The sequence below is a fragment of the Coregonus clupeaformis genome, chromosome 28, assembly GCF_020615455.1.
Source record: "Coregonus clupeaformis isolate EN_2021a chromosome 28, ASM2061545v1, whole genome shotgun sequence".
NCBI classification, from domain to species: domain Eukaryota; kingdom Metazoa; phylum Chordata; class Actinopteri; order Salmoniformes; family Salmonidae; genus Coregonus; species Coregonus clupeaformis.
In genome coordinates, this window is record NC_059219.1 from 26733856 (window position 1) to 26754358 (window position 20503).

General features: G+C 42.5%; 1 protein-coding gene across 5 annotated transcripts in view; it reads left to right on the forward strand.

Annotated features, from left to right (window-relative positions):
- Window positions 1–20503, forward strand: part of LOC121543398 (IQ motif and SEC7 domain-containing protein 3) — a 165100-nt gene that overhangs the window by 122816 nt on the left and 21781 nt on the right. For all 5 annotated transcript variants that reach the window (XM_041853231.2, XM_041853232.2, XM_041853233.2 and 2 more), the window contains 4 exons: window positions 3197–3363; window positions 7694–7833; window positions 14304–14429; window positions 16728–16827. In XM_041853231.2, coding sequence (XP_041709165.2) covers window positions 3197–3363; window positions 7694–7833; window positions 14304–14429; window positions 16728–16827 — 533 coding nt within the window. The remainder of the gene's footprint in view (window positions 1–3196; window positions 3364–7693; window positions 7834–14303; window positions 14430–16727; window positions 16828–20503) is intronic.

Here is a 20503-nt window from a genome sequence, read left to right on the forward strand (position 1 = left end):
ACTGGGACAAACAGAGAGACCTTTGTCTCAGGTTTAGAAGGCCTAAAAGACTGCAACGTTCAAGTGAGTTAAGCTCAACATCAGGCGAGGCACAGCCCTATAGTGTCTCTGCCCTCTTGTTGTCCATGGGTGGGCAGGACATTGTCGATAGCACTAAGGTCCATGTGTGTCTGAGCCTAAAACACAGCGCTAGGAATTTTTTTCAGTTCACGTCTCACTTCACCAGTCAACCCAAATCCTATCAAAACTTTCCAGTTTCTACATAGCCTGGTTATACAGCCTGAATGCTGAACGCACCATTGTTTCACTGCATTCAGACTGGTTAAATCGGGCTCGTTTCAACCCTCCCTCCATTTAGATGGTTGACCCAGCCTTCCTCTTGGCTAGGTGCTCTGAAACAACAGGCAATCTCAACAGACAGGATAAGTACAACTTCCTGGTTTCCGAGTCTAAATGGTTATCCCATTTATGCCACAGCTGCGTTGCTCTGTGCTAACCAGCGTCCTTGAATACCCGCTCCAATTACGATATGGCCAGCTGTCACGTTTGTCAAGGTGCGTCGCTAACAAGAGTGTTGTGTGCCGTCGTGAGCGGGCACAGAGACCGACGGCTGGTATTTGTTTTGGGTACGATTGGCGCCGAGTGCGTGTGGCACAGAGAGGGGCGGGGTAAAGAGTCAGGGAGGGAATGAGGGAGGAGAGGTTTATAAATAAGCACAGCTCTCTCATCTCCGCCGGCCTCCCCTGCTCCTCCAAACAGCGATGGAGAGAGAGAGAGAATAAAAAAGAGAGAGGGGGAGAGACTTGAAGGAGAGAAAACGAGAGAGAGAGTCTGAGAGAGAGAATGATGACGGGATGGAGGGAGAGAGACAGACTTCATAGAGAGTGAGGGGATAGGGAGAGACTTAAAGAAAGAAAGGGAGAGACGGATAGAGAAAGAGGTATGAATGTAAACACAGCAAGAAAGGCTGGTGGCAGGGAAATGAGAGAGAGAGGGAGGAAAGGGAGAGAGAGAACGTGTGAAGAATCACAAGAGAGGAGAAAATAAACACCTGGCAGCCTCTGTAGCTTGGCGTGTGTCAGCTAATAATGAACCCAACACTGTTTGGCATTCACACACACACACATACACACACACACACATACACACACACACACACGATTCTTTACTCCCTTCACTGAAATAAAGGAAGGGAAGGGAATATAGGGTTTTCTCTTTCTAGGGATATCTGGTATTTCACTCTTTCAGGTAGAAAAGCAAAGAGAAATGTATAGAACACAGACTTTATTATTCATAAGAAAAAGCTATTGTGCTTTGATTGGCTACAAGGCCTTCCTTAAAGTCTAACCACAGTTCTTAATGGTGCAACTGCTGCAAACCATACAATATGTGGCTTAAGACAAGTTATTTTTCAGATAAAAGGCTAGTCTCCGTTAGATGATGCAGAATCAGTGGGGATGAACCCCAAACTGAGTACACGGTCTGAGTCCCAAATGGCAACTTATTCCCTACATAGCTAGTCCACTACCTGGGTGTATTCCTGGCCCACTGAGACGTAGATTCCAATCATGCAGCTCAGTGGTCACATGACTCCGGAGGGAGGCCAGGCCAGCCTACCTGGAAACCATCATTTATTAATATGGAATTACACTTTACGCTCCAGTAGAGGCCCTATGGGGTGTCTCACACACACACACACACACACGTTGAAATAATAGATTGATTAATTAACAAAGGAAGTTTCCGTGTGAAATCTCATTCCATGCTACGGTAAAAAAAACGTTACATAACAGATTTGAATTGGCTGCCAATGCAGAGGAGAGCATAGCGTGACAATATGGCGGCATTCCAAATGGCACCCTATTCCCTATTTAGTGCACTACTTTTGACCAGGGCCCTCAAAGTAGGGCCCCTATGTAGGGAATAGTGTGCCATTTGGGATGCCGTCTATGATGAATACACCATTATCACTGAGCGAGTACGTATGCATTGTGACATACTGTAGCGAGCAGTGCAGTCACCCACTGGGCACAGACGTCAGTTCAACTTCTAGTTTTGATTTACATTTGATTGAGTTGTCAACTAACTTGAATTCAACATGAAATCAACTAAAAATGTCGTCCTGTCATTGGATTTAGGTTAAAAATGGTGTAAAAAAGACGATGACCTTTTGAAAATACAATCAGTTTTCTATGTTGATTCAACATCATCACATATAATTTTTTTATGGTTGAATTGATGTGGAAACAATGTTGATTCAACCAGTTTTTGCCCATAATGTCATTTAAATGGTAGTGTCTGGAGAGTTCTGGGTTTTCACTGTGGAGAATTCTAAATCACACTCTTTACTCTATGGACTCTGCTATCTGTTAAGGCATGGACAGGCCCTCATGTTTCATCCTCTCACAACGCCCCCCAAGTAGATAGACTGACTGTACTAGAATAGACACACACACACACACACACTTAGTCATCAAATAAACACTCAGTCAAACACACACACACACACTCCACACACACGTAGGTGTCTCTGCCAGTTAGATTGAGGAGGGGTGGTTGGTGTGTGGAGCTGCTAGGCCAGCAGTATTTCCTCTCAGATCTCAGGATGTTCTCTGGGACCTCCATCAACCCTGTGTCATCTTTACTGCAGAGGTGCCTAGGCAGGGAGATTTCTGCTGTCTATCCCATGGGGCACAGCGTAAATACACTACTGCCCTAGTTATGTAGCGCTTTGTGACAACTGCTGATGTAAAAAGGGCTTTATAAAATACATTTGATTGATTGATTTGACTACTGTCGTTCTGTCTGTCTGCTGGTTTGCCAGGTTCTTTGTGGTGGCTAGGGAGAAGGGACTTCATCTTGTCTGTATATTCTGGTTGGTAGTGATGAGGTAATGGTAATGTAACAAGGTGAATTAGCAGGTTTCTGTTGAGGAAGAGGCCGGGGAGGTCTATGCTATGGCAAGATTGATTAATCTCTCTTACCATGCGTCATGTTCCTCTTTCCAGATCCTCTGGGGGGTGTGGGGTCTTATGGGTCCTGGTTGTGAGGTTTTTGTTGCATAAGAAATAAGACTGGTTTATGGGTTTTTGCTGATTTGAAGGACCACAACCGTTGTGTATAATCAAGTCAGTTTACAAATACTAACCCCCTCTCTACCCCTCCCTCCTTTCCCCCTGCCCCCCACCCTCTCCAGTCAGCGGTACTGCATGTGTAACCCGGACGTGGTGCAGCAGTTCCACAACCCCGACACCATCTTCATCCTGGCCTTCGCTATCATCCTCCTCAACACAGACATGTACTCACCCAACATCAAGCCTGACCGCAAGATGATGCTGGAGGACTTCATACGCAACCTCCGTGGTGAGGCATTACTTTAATATAGTGTGTGTGTGTTGGAGCGGTAGATGGGGAGGAGGGGGAGGGTGGGAGTAGAGGAGGGGAGGGGAACGGGTAAGTAATAGTTAATTACTACTTACTTTATACTAGTTAGTTAGTTACTAGTTAGGTAGTTACTAGTTAGTTACTAGTTAGTTACTAGTTAGTTAGTTACTAGTTAGGTAGTTACTAGTTAGGTAGTTACTAGTTAATTACTAGTTAGTTAGTTACTAGTTAGTTAGTTACTACTAACACCCTATCCAAATAGCTTCTACATGGTGTAGCCTTTCACAGAGTCCACTAAATCTTGAATCTACAGCGACGACATGATATTCAACCTATCAGGTCGCTGCAATGATTTGCCAGCGTTTGAAATGTCTGTAGCTGATTTAATATCCGTGTAACAAGAGAGGACGGCTAAAGTCCCAATCCATTGTCCCTAACAGTCAGCCTACTCTAATTCAAACCAGTTTTGTCCCAAATGGCACCCTGTTCTCTATATAGTGCACTACCTTTGACCAGGGTCCATGGCACCCTATTCCCTATGGGCTGTGGTCAAAAGTAGTGCACTATATAAGGAATAGGGTGCCATTTGGGACGTTGGTAAGATAGAGCGGCATCATAGTTTTCCGCTGCCAGGGAGGGATCCATCAGGACTGTGGGATCAATACAGTACAACTTGAATGGATTCATCCGGATGGCTCCTCACAATTACATTAAGTCGGAAAATGAATCGGGGTGTCTCATGCAAATAAGGATATGCCACGATGCTTGGCTTTCTCCCTCTCCCTCTGTTTGTGTCCTATCTCTCTCTCTCTCTCTCTCTCTCTCTCTCTCTCTCTCTCTCTCTCTCTCTCTCTCTCTCTCTCTCTCTCTCTCTCTCTCTCTCTCTCTCTCTCTCTCTCTCTCTTTCTCTCTCTCTGTCTGACTGTCTACTTCTCTTTCCCTCTCTCTCTTTCCTTAGTTCTCTCTCTTTCTATCTTTCAGCCTTCTCTCTCTTACTGTCTCTCTCCCTACCTCCACCCTTTCTCCCTCCCTCACTCCCTCCTTCCTCCTCTCTCACTCTATATTTTGAGTGGAGGGGAAAACACAGTTAAGAGATGGAGTCGGATGTTAATTAGTGAATAACAGAGGAGCGCTCACTGACTCAATTACACTGGACCAGAAATGTAAAAACATTCTGCAATGTCTAACCTGATGTATTGACACTGAATATAATTAAATAAATGACTTGTATTGTATCCTAGAAACCATTGCATATATATAAATGTCTTACTTTTAATGTATCAAAATATGGCAGTGTTCACATAATTAGTATAACTCTTGATGTGTCTAATTGTACCGCTGTTGCACATATAATTAGTTTAATGACTTACATTGTATTCTAGAAACGTCTCCATATATAAATGTCTTACTGTTAATGTATCTAATTGTACTATAGTGAAGTCTCTTTGGAGTATGGGACCAAAGGGCCTATCACAGGGGTGGGCCATGCTGGTCCTGGACCAAAGGACCTATCACAGGGGTGGGCCATGCTGGTCCTGGACCAAAGGGCATATCACAGGGGTGGGTCATGCTGGTCCTGGACCAAAGGGCCTATCACAGGGGTGGGCCATGCTGGTCCTGGACCAAAGGGCCTATCACAGGGTTGGGCCATGCTGGTCCTGGACGGCCGTAGTATGTGGTGCAGTCAGATGTACTACCTGAATTTGTTCAGGGAGAGATGGAGAGAACACATAAAAGAAGAGAAATCAGGAGAAAGACACAGTAAGCAGCTCTCTCTCAATCACTCTCTCTCTCTCTCACTCCCTCTCTCTCTCTCTCTCTCTCTCTCTCTCTCTCTCTCTCTCTCTCTCTCTCTCTCTCTCTCTCTCTCTCTCTCTCTCTCTCCTATATCTTTATGTATCTCTCTCTCCCCTCTCAATCTATCACACACACACACACACCCCCCACCCCCCACACACACACCCTGCTCCTCTTCCTCCCACTGTGCTGACTCCATAATGTTGAGTGATGCCTCAGCATATCCAAGGGTGCATCTGTGTCACTGCTCTGACGAGTGTCTACATTTTCCAAAATGATGCCCGACCTAGCAGCCTCATTGGTTCCTCAATGAACCACCCTGGCTATAATGGGGTCTATCTAGAGGGCAGCCTCACGGCCAAATGATACAGTATGTTCCCCCCAGTCCCCAGTTGATATGTTCCCCCCAGTCCCCAGTTGATATGTTCGCCCCAATCCCCAGTTGATATGTTCGCCCCAATCCCCAGTTGATATGTTCGCCCCAGTCCCCAGTTGATATGTTCTCCCCAGTCCCCAGTTGATATGTTACCCCCAGTCCCCAGTTGATATGTTACCCCAAGTCCCCAGTTGATATGTTCTCCCCAGTCCCCAGTTGATATGTTACCCCCAGTCCCCAGTTGATATGTTCCCCCCAGTCCCCAGCTGAGGGGAAGAAGTGCTATATTCAGAGGAATGTGGAGTCTGAATATTTTGAAGAAGTGCTTTATTCAGAGCAATGTGGAGTCTAAATATTTTGAAGAAGTGCTTTTTCAGAGCATTGTGTAGTCTAAATATTTTGAAAAGTGCTTTATTCAGAGCAATGTGGAGTCTAAATATTTTAGAAGAAGTGCTGTATTCAGAGCTATGTGGAGTCTGAATATTTTGAAGTGCTTTATTCAGAGCTACGTGGTGTCTGAATATTTTGAAGAAGTGCTTTTTTCAGAGCATTGTGTAGTCTAAATATTTTGAAAAGTGCTTTATTCAGAGCAATGTGGAGTCTAAATATTTTTGAAGAAGTGCTGTATTCAGAGCTATGTGGAGTCTGAATATTTTGAAGTGCTTTATTCAGAGCTACGTGGTGTCTGAATATTTTGAGTCGTGGGATATTTCATAACATCAAGGGGAGTTTTTTTTGCAATTAACTAATTTAACATTTGCTTCTGTCATTATTTTAATAGAATGTATGTGTGTGTGGGGTTGTGTGGTGTGGTGTGTGCGCGTGCCTGTGTGTGTGTTTGATAGATTATGTAGAGGCGCTATATGTGTGTGTTTGATGGTGTGGTTTGAATGAGTGTGTTTGTTTGTGCTCTGTGATCATGACTGAGATATGAGTGTGTGTGTTTGGTTGTGCTCTGTGATCGGGACTGAGTGTGTGTGTTTGGTGCGCTGTGCCCAACGTGGTGTGTGTGTGTTTGATGCGCTGTGCCCAACATGGTGTGTGTGTGTGTGTGTGTGTGTTGGAGGGAGCTTCCTGTGGGCCAGTGTACACACAGCATGGCTCTTCCACCAGAACACAGAGCATTCACCATTCAACTCTCTTATTTCACAGCTTCACTGAGATCAATACACACACACACATACACACAATAAACACACACATGCACAGACACAAAATCACGCATACACACACACCCACACACATGCCGAACCCACACATACACACACAATAGAAAGACTACTGAATGTGTCATGGGCTGGGCTGTTTCTGCATGCATGTATGTATGTGCTGTGGTGCTGTAGCTTAGAGTAGTTTACAGTAGCTTACAGTAGCTTACATTAGTTTACAGTAACTTACAGTAGCTTACAATAGTTCACAGTAGTTTACAGTAGCTTACAGTAGTTTACAGTAGATTACAATAGTTTACAGTAGTTTACAGTAGCTTACAATAGTTTACAATAATTTACAGTAGCTTACAGTAGCTTACAGTATCTTACACTAGTTTACAATAGTTTACAGTAGCTTACAGTAGTTTACAGTAGCTTACAGTAGCTTACAATATTGTGTAGTAGTTTACAGTAGCTTACAGTAGTTTACAGTAGTTTACAGTAGCTTACAATAGTTTACAGTAGCTTACAATCGCTTACAGTAGTTTACAGTATCTTACAATAGCTTAATATAGTTTACAGTAGTTTACAGTAGTTTACAACCGTTTACAGTAGTTTACAGCATCTTACAATAGTGTACAGTAGTTTACAGTAGATTACAGTAGTTTACAAGTAGCTTACAGTATCTTACAGTAGTTTACAGTAGTTTACAGTATCATACAGTAGTTTACAGTAGTTTACAGTAGTTTACAGTAGTTACAGTAGTTTACAGTAGTTTACAGTAGTTTACAGTAGTTTACAATAGTTTACAGTAGATTACAGTAGTTTACAGTAGTTTACAGTAGTTTGCAGGCTTGTGTCACTGTGCCTCTGTGTGGATGTCTGTGTATTTGGGATTGCATGTGTGTGTTTGGGCCTCTCAAACATTGCCACTGTTTCTAGAACATGGTTTGTGTGTGTGTGTGTGTGTGTGTGTGTGTGTGTCTAGGGGTGGATGACGGCGCTGACATTCCCAGAGACATGGTGGTGGGCATCTATGAGAGGATCCAACAGAGAGAGCTGCGCTCCAATGAAGACCACGTCACCTACGTCACCAAGGTGGAGCAGTCCATCGTGGGCATGAAGACAGTAAGGACACCAGGGCTTGACATTAATGCTTGTTCGGGACAAGTCACATATTTTGAGGGTACAAGCAGAATATAGATTTCAGTCAAATAAATCACACAGAAATCGCAATGTCAAACAATTACGCAGATCAGAGTTGGATCAGAGTGTCCCCCGAATGCGTTGCGATGTGCACTGTTCTCCCAATCTCTGCAGAGCGCATCGGAGTAGAATTGTATTGCATTGACAGGCACGAGCGGTCTTTCAATGACCTGCACAGATCCCCATGTAGCCGCGTGTACACACACATGCTCACACACAGATGCAAGCGCACACGCACACACAGATGCACACACACACCGTAATGGATGGTGCCTGACCGATCCATCAATGTTTACTTGGTGACAGAAGCCACTCAGTCATCCTATAGCTAGTCATTTATCATTGACAGATACATCTGAAAAGAATAAGAATCATTTGAGCTGTTTTGGTCACTGAAGAGCAAGGTTGATTTAGTTTGAGAAGATACCCAGTGCAATAAGTCAGCCCAAGGGTGTCAAACTCATTCCATGGAGGGCCTAGTGTCTGCTGGTTTTTGGTTTTTCCTTTCAATTAACATTTTCATTTACATTTTCGTCATTTAGCAGACGCTCTTATCCAGAGCGACTTACAATTAAGACCTAGACAACCAGGTGAGGGGAGTTCCTTACTAATTAGTGACCTTAATTCATCAATCAAGTACAAGGGAAGAGCGAAAACCCGCAGTCACTCGGAATGAGTTTGACACGTGGGTTAGCCCATCAAGGTACAGTACCAGTCAAAGTGACTGGTTGAGAGAATGCCAAGACTTTGAAGAATCTAAAATCTAAAATATATTTGGATTTATTTAAAAAAAAATTGGTTACTACATGATTCCATATGTGTTATTTCATAGTTTTGATGTCTTCACTATTATTCTACAATGTAGAAATTAGTTAAAAATAAAGAAAAACCCTTGAATGAGTAGGTGTGTCCAAACTTTTGACTGGTACTGTATATCTATCTAATCCGACCGCAGTCATGGGCGGCAGGTAGTTTTTGAGTAATGATTGCAGTCCTGATAATGAGCCTTTGCTAATGGTGGTGATGCTAATGGATAAAATGGCTAATGGGCTCGGCTGACAGTGCTGAGGAAAGGTAGTTACAGCGTTCGCTAACAACGCTAATGGAAAAGACTGAAGGACTTTGGAATAGTGTCTTCTTTTACAGTACCTTAGCAGAAAATGATTAAATGATCATACTACCACAACGTTCAGTTCATACTACCTCAACAGGACTCCACAGTACTATACAGTTCATACTACCTCAACAGTACTCCACAGTACTATACAGTTCATACTACCTCAACAGTACTCCACAGTACTATACAGTTCATACTACCTCAACAGTACTCCACAGTACTGTGCAGTTCATACTACTTCAACAGTACTCCACAGTACTATAGAGTTCATACTACTTCAACAGTACTCCACAGTACTGTGCAGTTCATACTACCTCAACAGTACTCCACAGTACTGTGCAGTTTATACTACCTCAACAGTACTCCACAGTACTGTTCAGTTCATACTACCTCAACAGTACTCCACAGTACTGTGCAGTTCATATTACTTCAACAGTACTCCACAGCACTATACAGTTCATACTACCTCAACAGTATTCCACAGTACTGTGCAGTTCATACTACTTCAACAGTACTCCACAGTACTATACAGTTCATACTACCTCAGTATTGCAGTGCCGGTGATAATGACACAAGCAATCAACAAGCTTCCACCCACTGTGCAGTTTCATATAATTTTTCTACAATGAGTAGGCTAAAGGGAGAATGAGCACAGCATCATTAGCGTAGCATCACAGCTAATGACTGCCTCCTTCTATGAGAGTGTGACTGCCTTGCATGTTTGAGGAGCTAGGCAGGAGGCTCTGTGTTAGCTTGCAGGGATATGGAGAGAAAAGAGGGAAGGAGGGAGAGGGAGAGAGAGATACTTTTTACTTTTAAAAGCTCTTTATTTAACCATTCATAAAGAGAGAGAGAGAGAGAGAGAGAGAGAGAAGGGGGAGAGAGAGCAGAGAGAGAGAGAGAGAGAAGGGGAGAGAGAGAGGGAGAGAGAGAGGGAGAGAGAGATAGAAGGGGAGAGAGAGCAGAGAGAGAGAGAGAGAGAGAGAGAGAGAGGGGGAGAGAGAGAGAGAAGGGGGAGAGAGAGAGAGAGAGAGTAGAGAGAGAGAGAGAGAGAGAGAGAGAGAGAGAGAGAGGGGGGAGAGAGAGAGCCCACCCAGGAAGAGAAGAAAGAGGGACGGAGGGAAAGATGGAGAGAGAGGTGAGAGGGGGAAGGAGAGGGTATTTGGATAATGAGGGAGGGATTTAGGGGAAGATAAAGAGAGAGGTGAGAGGGGGAAGGAGAGGGTATTTGGATCATGAGGGAGGGATTTAGGGGGAAGATAAAGAGAGAGGTGAGAGGGGGGAAGGAGAGGGTATTTGGATCATTCCCTGAAGGTTCTGTTTTGCTGTGTTATCTGCCTAAATAAAAAAGGCCCAAATCATGGAGAAGCCCTCTCTGTATTGGTACTGGCCACGGTATGCACATGACAGAACCCCATGGAGCTCACCTTAACTCACACACTTCTGAACGACCCACTCTCTTTCACTCTTTTCAATCACTATCACTCCTTCATTAGTCACATTTCCTCTCTCTGTTTCCCTCACCCCTCTCTCTCTCTGTCTGTCTCGCTCTCTTTCTCTCGACCTCATTATTGCTTCTCTCTCTCTCTCTCCCTCCATCTCTCTCTCTCTCTCTCTCTCTCTCTCTCTGTCTCTCTCTGTCTCGCTCTCTTTCTCTCGACCTCATTATTGCTTCTCTCTCTCTCTCCCTCCATCTCTCTCTCTCTCTCTCTCTCTCTCTCTCTCTCTCTTCTCTCGCTCTCTCTCTCTCTCAATTCAATTCATTTCAATTTAAGGGCTTTATTGGCATGGGAAACGTGTGTTAACATTGCCAAAGCAAGTGAAGTAGATAGTAAACAAAAGTGAAATAAACAATAAATATTAACAGTAAACATTACACTCAGAAGTTTCAAAAGAATAAAGACATTTCAGATGTCATATTATGTATATATACAGTGTTGTAACAATGTGCAAATAGTTAAAGTACAAATGGGAAAATAAATAAACATAAATATGGGTTGTATTTACAATGGTGTTTGTTCTTCACTGGTTGCCCTTTTCTTGTGGCAACAGGTCACAAATATTGCAGCTGTGATGGCACACTGTGGTTTTTCACCCAGTAGATAAGGGAGTTTATCAAAATTGGGTTTGTTTTCAAATTCTTTGTGGATCGCTGTAATCTGAGGGAAATATGTGTCTCTAATATGGTCATACATTTGGCAGGAGGTTAGGAAGTGCAGCTCAGTTTCTCTCTCTCTCTCTCTCTCTCTCTCTCCCTCCATCTCTCTCTCTCTCTCTCTCTCTCTCTCTCTCTCTCTCTCTCTCTCTCTCTCTCTCTCTCTTTCTCTCCTGCCCACCTTTTTTTCTCAAGCAGTCTCCCTCTCTACAGCCCCAGTGGACATTCTGTCTTATCGTTTTTGTATTGGACCCTAAGTACCGCTCGACAGCTAATCCTACAAGCCGTAAGGGAACTGAATTAGACTAGCGTCATATCCAGTTAATTCTCATGTACTCCTGAGGGGATACACAGTTATTATTCTTTTGTGAAGAGACCTGACATAACCCTTACGCCTCCGACAAGTGTCTCTATACTGTGAGCTACTATATCCTTAAGACTGCCCCTCTGGGAGTCAGTCTGTACATTGGATAAATAATATACATTTGAATAAGTATTCACACCCCTTGACTTTTCCCACATTTTGTTGTTACAGCCTGAATTTAAAATGGATAAAATGTAGATGTTACACTGGCTACACACAATACCCCATAATGTCAAAGTGGAATTGTTTTTAGATTTTTTTAAACAAATTAATTAAAAATGAAAAACTGAAATATCTTGAGTTAAGAAATAAATAAACCAATTTGTTATGGAAAGCCTAAATAAGTTCAGGAGTAAATATTTGCTTAATAAGTCACATAATAAGTTGCATGGACTCACTGTGTGCAATAATAGTGTTTAATATGATATTTGAATGACTACCTCATCTCTGTACCCCATACATACAATTATCTGTAAGGTCCCTCAGTTGAGCAGTGAATTTCAAAACCGATTCAACCACAAAGACCAGGGAGGTTTTCCAATACCTCGTAAAGAATGGCACCTATTGGTTGATAGGTAAATAAAAAGCAGACATTGAATATCCCTTTAAGCATGGTGAAGTGATTGATTACACCAGTCACTACAAAGACACAGGCGTCCTTCCTAACTCAATTGCCGGAGAGGAACGAAACCACTCAGGGATTTCACCATGAGGCCAATGGTGACTTTAAAATAGGTAGAGTTTAAGGGCTGTGATAGGAGAAAACTGAGGATGGCTCTATCAAGGCTCAGGATAAGACCCAGATGCAGACAGTTCGAAATAGCAAACGTTTATTTACAAAAACAGGGGGCAGGTAAACGTCAGGTCAAGGGCAGGCAGAGGTCAGTAATCCAGAGCAGAGTCCGAAAGGTACAGAAACGGAAGGCAGGCTCAGGGTCGGGGCAGGCAGAGGTCAGTAATCCAGAACAGTGTCACAAGGTACAGAACGGCAGGCAGGCTCAGGGCAGACAGAATGGTCAAAACCAGGAAAAACTGGAAAACAGGGACTAGTGAAAAACAGGAGTACAGGCAAACCGCTGGAAAGCTTGACGAGACAAAACGAACTGGCAATAGACAAACAGAAAACACTGGTATAAATGCACAGGAGATAATAGGGACAAATGGAATACACCTGGTGGGGGGTGGAGACAAGCACAAGACAGGTGAAACGGATCAGGGTGTGACAGGATCAACAACATTGTAGTTACTCCACAATACTAACCTAATTGACAGAGTGAAAAGAAGGAAGCCTGTACAGAATAAATATATGCCAAAACATGGATCCTGTTTGCAACAAGGAACTAAAGTAATACTGCAAAAAATATGGTCAAGCAATTAACTTGAATACAAGTGTTATGTTTGGGGCAAACCCCAAATATTGTATTTTCAGCTGTTTGATGCTGGTGTACAAAACCAAAAGTAAAAGACGCAAATAACTTAAGTACGGGAAGCATAGAAATAGTGCACATAGAAAATATCTACAGTTTCTTAGACTTGCTTTCTATGAGAATGACAGATCTATAACTCACATTTCTATGTGGATTTCGTCAGGTCACCCAAAAAGTTACGTATTGCAGCTTTAAATGGGGGTCGGACCACCTGCTTATGTCCCAGACTGTATCTCTGCAACAGCAGTTCAACCCACAACCCTTCTGTGTACAGCACAGTCACTTGAACTGTTACGCCAAACATCACCTACCGTTTCAGTTCACCACTCTCCATTTATTAGTGTTGCTAGTCTTTTTCCTCCACTATAAGAGAAAAGAGAGCGAGAAAGAGAGAGAGCAAGAGAGGGGGAGAAAGAGAAGGAGAGGGGGAAGATGTAAGTATAGCCAAGGGTGAGAAAAAGAGGAACAACTTGACCTTGTCTGTGAGGTTCACTGTACTTTAGAAAACCCCTTGCAGGCTAAAAGATCAGAGCCTCTCTTTAAGGGAGTCAATGGAGCACAGAGAGATCGATGGGCCACGGCCATGACACCCTTAATCAACAACACTCTCCACCTTTCCCCTCTCTCTCTCACTCTCTCTCTCTCTCTTTTTGTCTCTCTCTCTCGCTCACCCTCCCCCCTCCCCCGCTTTGGCTCGCCAACAGCATCAGTTTATCCCTTCTTTCTGTTCTCCGTCTGACCATGCTCTCCTTTCTTTCATTTCTGAGAATGTGAAGTGTTCTAAGAAGCAGGCTTAATGGTAATTTTTTACAGGCATAGCTGTCCTATCAGCCTGAGCAGAATTCATCAACATGACCTTATGTAACAGAATCCTTTGGATTTATGGAGGCAGTTATTGACAGGAGAGTAATAGCTCAGCGGTGTAATTCTGTTGCAGCCCACAGTAGAACAAGGTAGCATATCATTGTGCTTGGAGATCTTGAAAGACGCCAATGAAAAGTGGTGGAGTGATTTCCTTTCCCTTAAACTTCTGCAGAGTATTGTATTTTTGAATTAGCTATATAAATAAATTTGATTGTGCCAATAAAGCTTGTTCTAAAATCTCTCTCTCTCTCTCTCTCTCTCTCTCTCTCTCTCTCTCTCTCTCTCTCTCTCTCTCTCTCTCTCTCTCTCTCTCTCTCTCTCTCTCTCTCTCTCTCTCTCTCTCTCTCTCTCTCTCTCTCTCTCTCTCCCTCCCTCTCTCTCTCTCTCTCTCTCCCTCTCTCTCTCTCTCTCTCTCTCTCTCTCTCTCTCTCTCTCTCTCTCTCTCTCTCTCTCTCTCTCTTGTAGGTTCTGTCTGTTCCCCACAGAAGATTGGTGTGTTGTAGCCGTCTATTTGAGGTGACGGACGTCAACAAGGCCCAGAAACAGGCAGCCCACCAGAGAGAAGTCTTCCTCTTCAATGATCTTATCGTGGTAAGAATCCCTGACACCGGACTGACTGTTGAAAAGATTGTGGGAAATGTAGTATTGTCTTCAAAAAAGGATGATAAGCTTACTACACTCCTCTGAGGATTATAGGTGACATTGTTTTAGGATTATAGCACTGCAAATGTCTACCTGTTTGGATTGAATTGATTTGCGCCACAATTACTTTTGGGAAGTGTGGTATCCCCTGACCTAAAGTAGCAACATTTCCAAACTATACTGAAATGAAGTAAAGGGTCAGTAATGAAGTCCAAGCTCTCACTTGGGCTAGCGTCACTCGGAGAAGTCATTAATTCGTTCAAAGTCACATCGAATGGGCCTGGGAGTTAATCATAGATTAAATGTCTATTATAATTAATACAATCATTAGGGCGACTCCAAATGTTATCTATGTGAAGTATTAAACTACTCCCATAATTCCACTAGTTCTCATCTTAAACAGTCTCGAACACAAACTGGGGGAGAGAAAATAAAAATGAAAGTGTTTCTCTGCTGCCTGCGCTGCTGTCAAAAAGTAATTGTGCCTCGAAGCGAGGAGGGGAGTTTTGAAAATGCTATTTTTTTGCAGAGCCAGAAAGAAATCCTCTTGCGACGTCTCGGCGGAAAAACTGTTGATTCGGCACAAAGAGAATGTCATTATTACTTCAATCGCTGAACCTAATTTTTTTAGCGTGAAAAGAAATGAGACGCACTCTCGAGGTTTACGCAATTACAAGTAATTAAGAGACCTTGTTTCTCACGACTACTCAGAGAGTAGGGTCTAGGGTCTGTGATAAGTTTGCAATTTTCGTATTTATTTTACTGTGTGAAATGAATCGTAAGGGGGGTTCTTCTTTATGAGTTAATCATTATTCTTGCCGTTCCAACCCTCTCGTCTGCAGCGGTGGATGTGTCACGGTGATGTATTGGTTTAATATGGCGGCTTACCAAAAATGGCCCTGCAGTATCAGCACTGAGGAGATACTCTCATCTTTCTGTCTCTGTATTGTTTCTATACTGTATGAGAGCTCCCCTCTCTCTCTCTCTCTCACGCTCTCTCTCATCTCCCTCTCTCTCTCTCTCTCTCTCTCTCTCTCTCTCTCTCTCTCTCTCTCTCTCTCTCTCTCTCTCTCTCTCTCTCTCTCTCTCTCTCTCTCTCTCTCACGCTCTCTCTCTCTCTCTCTCTCTCTCTCTCTCGCTCTCTCTCTCTCTCTCTCTCTCTCTCTCTCTCTCTCTCTCTCTCTCTCTCTCTCTCTCATTATCTCCCTCGTTATCTCCCTCATTATTTCTCTCCCCATAAGGCATATCTGTTTTCCTCCACACACTCACAAACACATCCTTGGAAAAATATAAAAAGTTGCAGTGCTGTTATGTTACTTTCACTGGAAATTGGATATTTGGCAGAGTGAAAGCTATACTGTAGAAAATTGGCTCTCTGAAGGTCATTAGTAGGATGCATATGCTGTGTTGATCCTCTCCGACCGATGATGGATAGTTGCAGCCAATACATTTTTGAATACTTTTCTATTCCATATTTTATCACGGAGGTCACATTGAGACTTGAATGGCTTTTTCTTGAGTGCCTTGGACAGGAAACGCCAATGTGAAGCAAACTTCAAAGCCTCTTGAAAGCACGGCTTAAAACCTTAGCACCAACCATAACCTAAACCCAACCGTAACCTGACAATAACACGTACAATGCTGACTGAGATTGAAGATAAATTCTTTGACAATAATAGAAGAAAATAGTAATTGCTGGTCATCTGTTACAATGGAGATACTGTTTGCTCTGCTCCCACAACACATGCCACTGGAACAGTGTTTGGGGGTTAAGTGTCTTGCTCAAGGGCACAAGGGTGGTGGATGGGACTTGCCCACATCCTTTAGGCTACTTCTCTAACCTCTAAGCTACCTATGTTTGTTATGCTCTTCAGGGTGGTTTTCCAGTCACAGTTAGTCCTGGAATAAAAATCAAGCTCAATGGAGAATCTTAATTGAAAATGCCTTTTAGTCCAGGATTAGGATTGATCTGTGTCCATAAAACCACACTAATATGTTTTAAAGGTGGAACAGAAGACATCCTGAATAGGTTCTTATTTTGATGTTCTGATTGACAAACCAGTATCTTAAAAAATACATCTCCATCTTTGCTGATAACTTCTTTATTGAGGAAAAATGCACTTAATACGACTGTGATATGTGGTTGTCTCACCTAGCTATTTTAAGATAAGTCGCTCTGGATAAGAGTGTCTGCTACATTTCTAAAATGTAAATGTAAATGACGTTTTGCCCCGTTTTTACCCTCAGATCCTGAAGCTCTGTCCGAAGAAGAAGAGTTCAGCAGCCTACACCTTCTGTAAAGCCCTGGGCCTCCTGGGAATGTACTTCACACTGTTTGAGAACGAGTGTAAGTCACCTAACACCATGATCACTAGTCCCCCTCCAAAGAATACAGACAGAGAGAGAGAGAAAGAGAGATGGAGAGAGAGAGAGAGAGAGAGAGAGAGAGAGAGAGAGAGAGAGAGAGAGAGAGAGAGAGAGAGAGAGAGAGAGAGAGAGAGCGAGAGGGAAAGAAAGAGGGAGAAAGGAGAGGGCGAGAGAGACTGGGAGAATGAGACGGAGTGAGGGACGAACACTTTTCTTAAATAATTTTGCCATGGCGTTTCCAACTCAAAATGAAACAAGCAGTAAGCAGTGCAGGAATTTGTTATCTTGATCTGCAAGTATATCCTTGAAAGTACATCCCTTTTTGAGAAATGTACACCACTATCATAGAGGAAGAGAGAAGAAAAGAGAGGAGGGAAAGAAACGGTGGGAGGGAGGGGTATGGGGGAGTGCGAGAGGGAGGGAGAATGTAGTGAAAACAACAAAAGGGAATGAAGCAGATAAATGGTGCTAACAATCCCAGTCACATACAGTACCTAGAATACATTGTGTTAGCCTTGATTTGTGTACATTATACATAACTCTGTTTATTTGGATAAAAGCCTCTTCTAAACCAACATATTACGTAGCCAACCCCAAGGTTATGGGTTTGATTCTCACATGGGTCACATACATACATACATAAATACACACATACTTTATTCTTTAATTTTTTATTTAACCTTTATTTAACTAGGCAAGTCAGTTAAGAACAAATTCTTATTTACAATGACGGCCTACCAAAAGGCAAAAGGTGGGAACGGGGCTGGGACTAAAAATAAATATAAAAAAATAGGACAAAACACACATCACGACAAGAGAGACATAAAGAGAGACCTAAGACAACAACATAGCATGGGAGCAACACATGACAACACAGCATGGTAGCAACACAATATGACAACAACAAAACAAAACATGGCAGCAGCACAACATGGTAGCAGCACAAAACATGGTAGAAACATTATTGGGCACAGACAACAGCACAAAGGCAAGAAGGTAGAGACAACAATACATCACGCAAAGCAGCCACAACTGTCAGTAAGACATACAATACCAGTCAAAAGTTCGGACACACCTACTCATTCAAGGGTTTTCTTTATTTTTACTATTTTCGACATTGTAGAATATAGTGAAGACATCAAAACTATGAAATAACACATGTAGTAACCAAAAAAGTGTTAAACAAATCCAAATATATTTTAGATTTTAGATTCTTAAGGTCGTAAGGTCAAATAGCCCTTACACAGCCTGGAGGTGTTTTTGGTCATTGTCCTGTTGAAAAACAAATAGTCCCACTAAGCGCAAACCAGATGGGATGGCGTATCGCTGCAGAATGCTGTGGTAGCCATGCTGGTTAAGTGTGCCTTGAATTCTAAATAAATCACAGACAGTGTCACCAGCAAAGCACCCCCACACCATCATACCTCCTCCTCCATGCTTCACAGTGGGAACCACACATGCAGAGATCATCCATTCACCTATTCTGCATCTCACAAAGACATGGCGGTTGGAACCAAAAATCTCCAATTTGGACTCATCAGACCAAAGGACAGATTTCCACCGGTCTAATGTCAATTGCTCATGTTTCTTGGCCCAAGCAAGTCTCTTCTTCTTATTGGTGTCCTTTAGTAGTGGTTTCTTTGCAGCAATTCGACCATGAAGGCCTGATTCACGCAGTCTCCTCTGAACAGTTGATGTTGAGATGTGTCTGTTACTTGAACTCTGTGAAGCATTTATTTGGACTGAACTTATCCTCTGCAGCAGAGGTAACTCTGGGTCTTCCTTTCCTTTGGCGGTCCTCATGAGAGCCAGTTTCATCATAGCGCTTGATAGTTTTTGCGACTGCACTTGAAGAAACTTTCAAAGTTCTTGAAATGTTCCGTATTGACTGACCTTCATGTCTTAAAGTAATGATGGACTGTCGTTTCTCTTTGCTAATTTGAGCTGTTCTTGCCATAATATGGACTTGGTCTTTTACCAAATATGGCTATCTTCTGTATTGCACCCCTACCTTGTCACAACACAACTGATTGGCTCAAAAGCATTAAGAAGGAAATAAATTACACAAATTAACTTTTACCAAGGCACACCTGTTAATTGAAATGCATTCCAGGTGACTACCTCATTAATCTGGTTGAGAGAATGCCAAGAGTGTGCAAAGCTGTCATCAAGGCAAAGGGTGGCTACTTTGAAGAATCTCCAATTTATTGAAAATGATATACAGAAATATCTCTTTTACATAATTATTCACACCCCTGAGTCAATACATATTAGAATCACCTTTGGCAGCGATTACAGCTGTGGGTCTTTCTGGGTAAGTCTCTAAGAGCTTTGCACACCTGGATTGTAACATTTTTATCCATTATTATTTTCAAAATGCTTCAAGCTCTGTCAAATTGGTTGTTGATAATGATCATTGCTAGACAACCATTTTCAGGTCTTGCCGTAGATTTTCAAGCCGATTTAAGTCAATAGTGGAACTAGGCCACTCAGGAACATTCAATGTCATCTTGTTAAGCAACTTGTGTTTCAGGTTATTGTCATGCTGAAAGGTGAATTTGTCTCCCAGTGTCTGTTGGAAAGCAGACTGAACCAGGTTTTCCACTAGGATTTTGCCTGTTCTTAGTTCTATTCCGTTTCTTTTCATATAAAAAAAAAACAACCCTAGTCCTTGCCGATGACGAGCTCACCCAATATGAAGAGCGGTACTCAGTAATGTGTTGTGTTGGATTAGCCCCAAGCATAACGCTTTGCATTCAGGACATAAAGTTCATTTCTTTGTCACCTTTTAATGCAGTTTTACTTTAGTGCCTTATTGCAAACAGGATGCATGTTTTTGAATATTTTTATTCTGCACAGGCTTCCTTCTTTACACTCTGTCATTTAGGTTAGTATTTTGGAGGTAACTGTTTTAAAGTCAACATTGACCTCATGGTGAAATCCCCGAACGGTTTCCTTCCACTCCGGCATCTCAAATCAAATCAAATCAAATCAAATTTTATTGGCCACATGCGCCGAAAACAACAGGTGCAGACATTACAGTGAAATGCTTACTTACAGCCCTTAACCAACAGTGCATTTATTTTTTATAAAAAAGTAGAATAAAACAACAAAAAAGTGTTGAGAAAAAAAGAGCAGAAGTAAAATAAAATAACAGTAGGGAGGCTATATATACAGGGGGGTCCTTCCTGTGTTAGGAAGGACACCTGTATCTTTGTAGTGACTAGGTGTATTGATACACCATACAAAGTGTAATTGCGAACTTCACCATGCTCAAAGGGATATATATTTTTTTACCCATCTACCAATAGGTGCCCTTCTTTGCGAGCCATTGGAAAACCTTCCTAGTCTTTGTGGTTGGATCTGTGTTTGAAATTCACTGCTCAACTGAGTCATTCAAAAATCATGTTAAACACTATTATTGCACACAGAGTGAGTCCATGCAATTTATTATGTGACTTGTTAAGCACAATTTTACATGCATACCTACATACATACATGCATACATACATAATACATGCATGCACACATGTAACTGCCAAACCAACATATTTGCATGGCATGTATCAGTATCAAAACCTAACAGGTTGTACGATTGAAAGCCAGCCAACACCGAAGGCTTGAGTTATAGTCATGGGGATTCGGCAGGGAGAAGG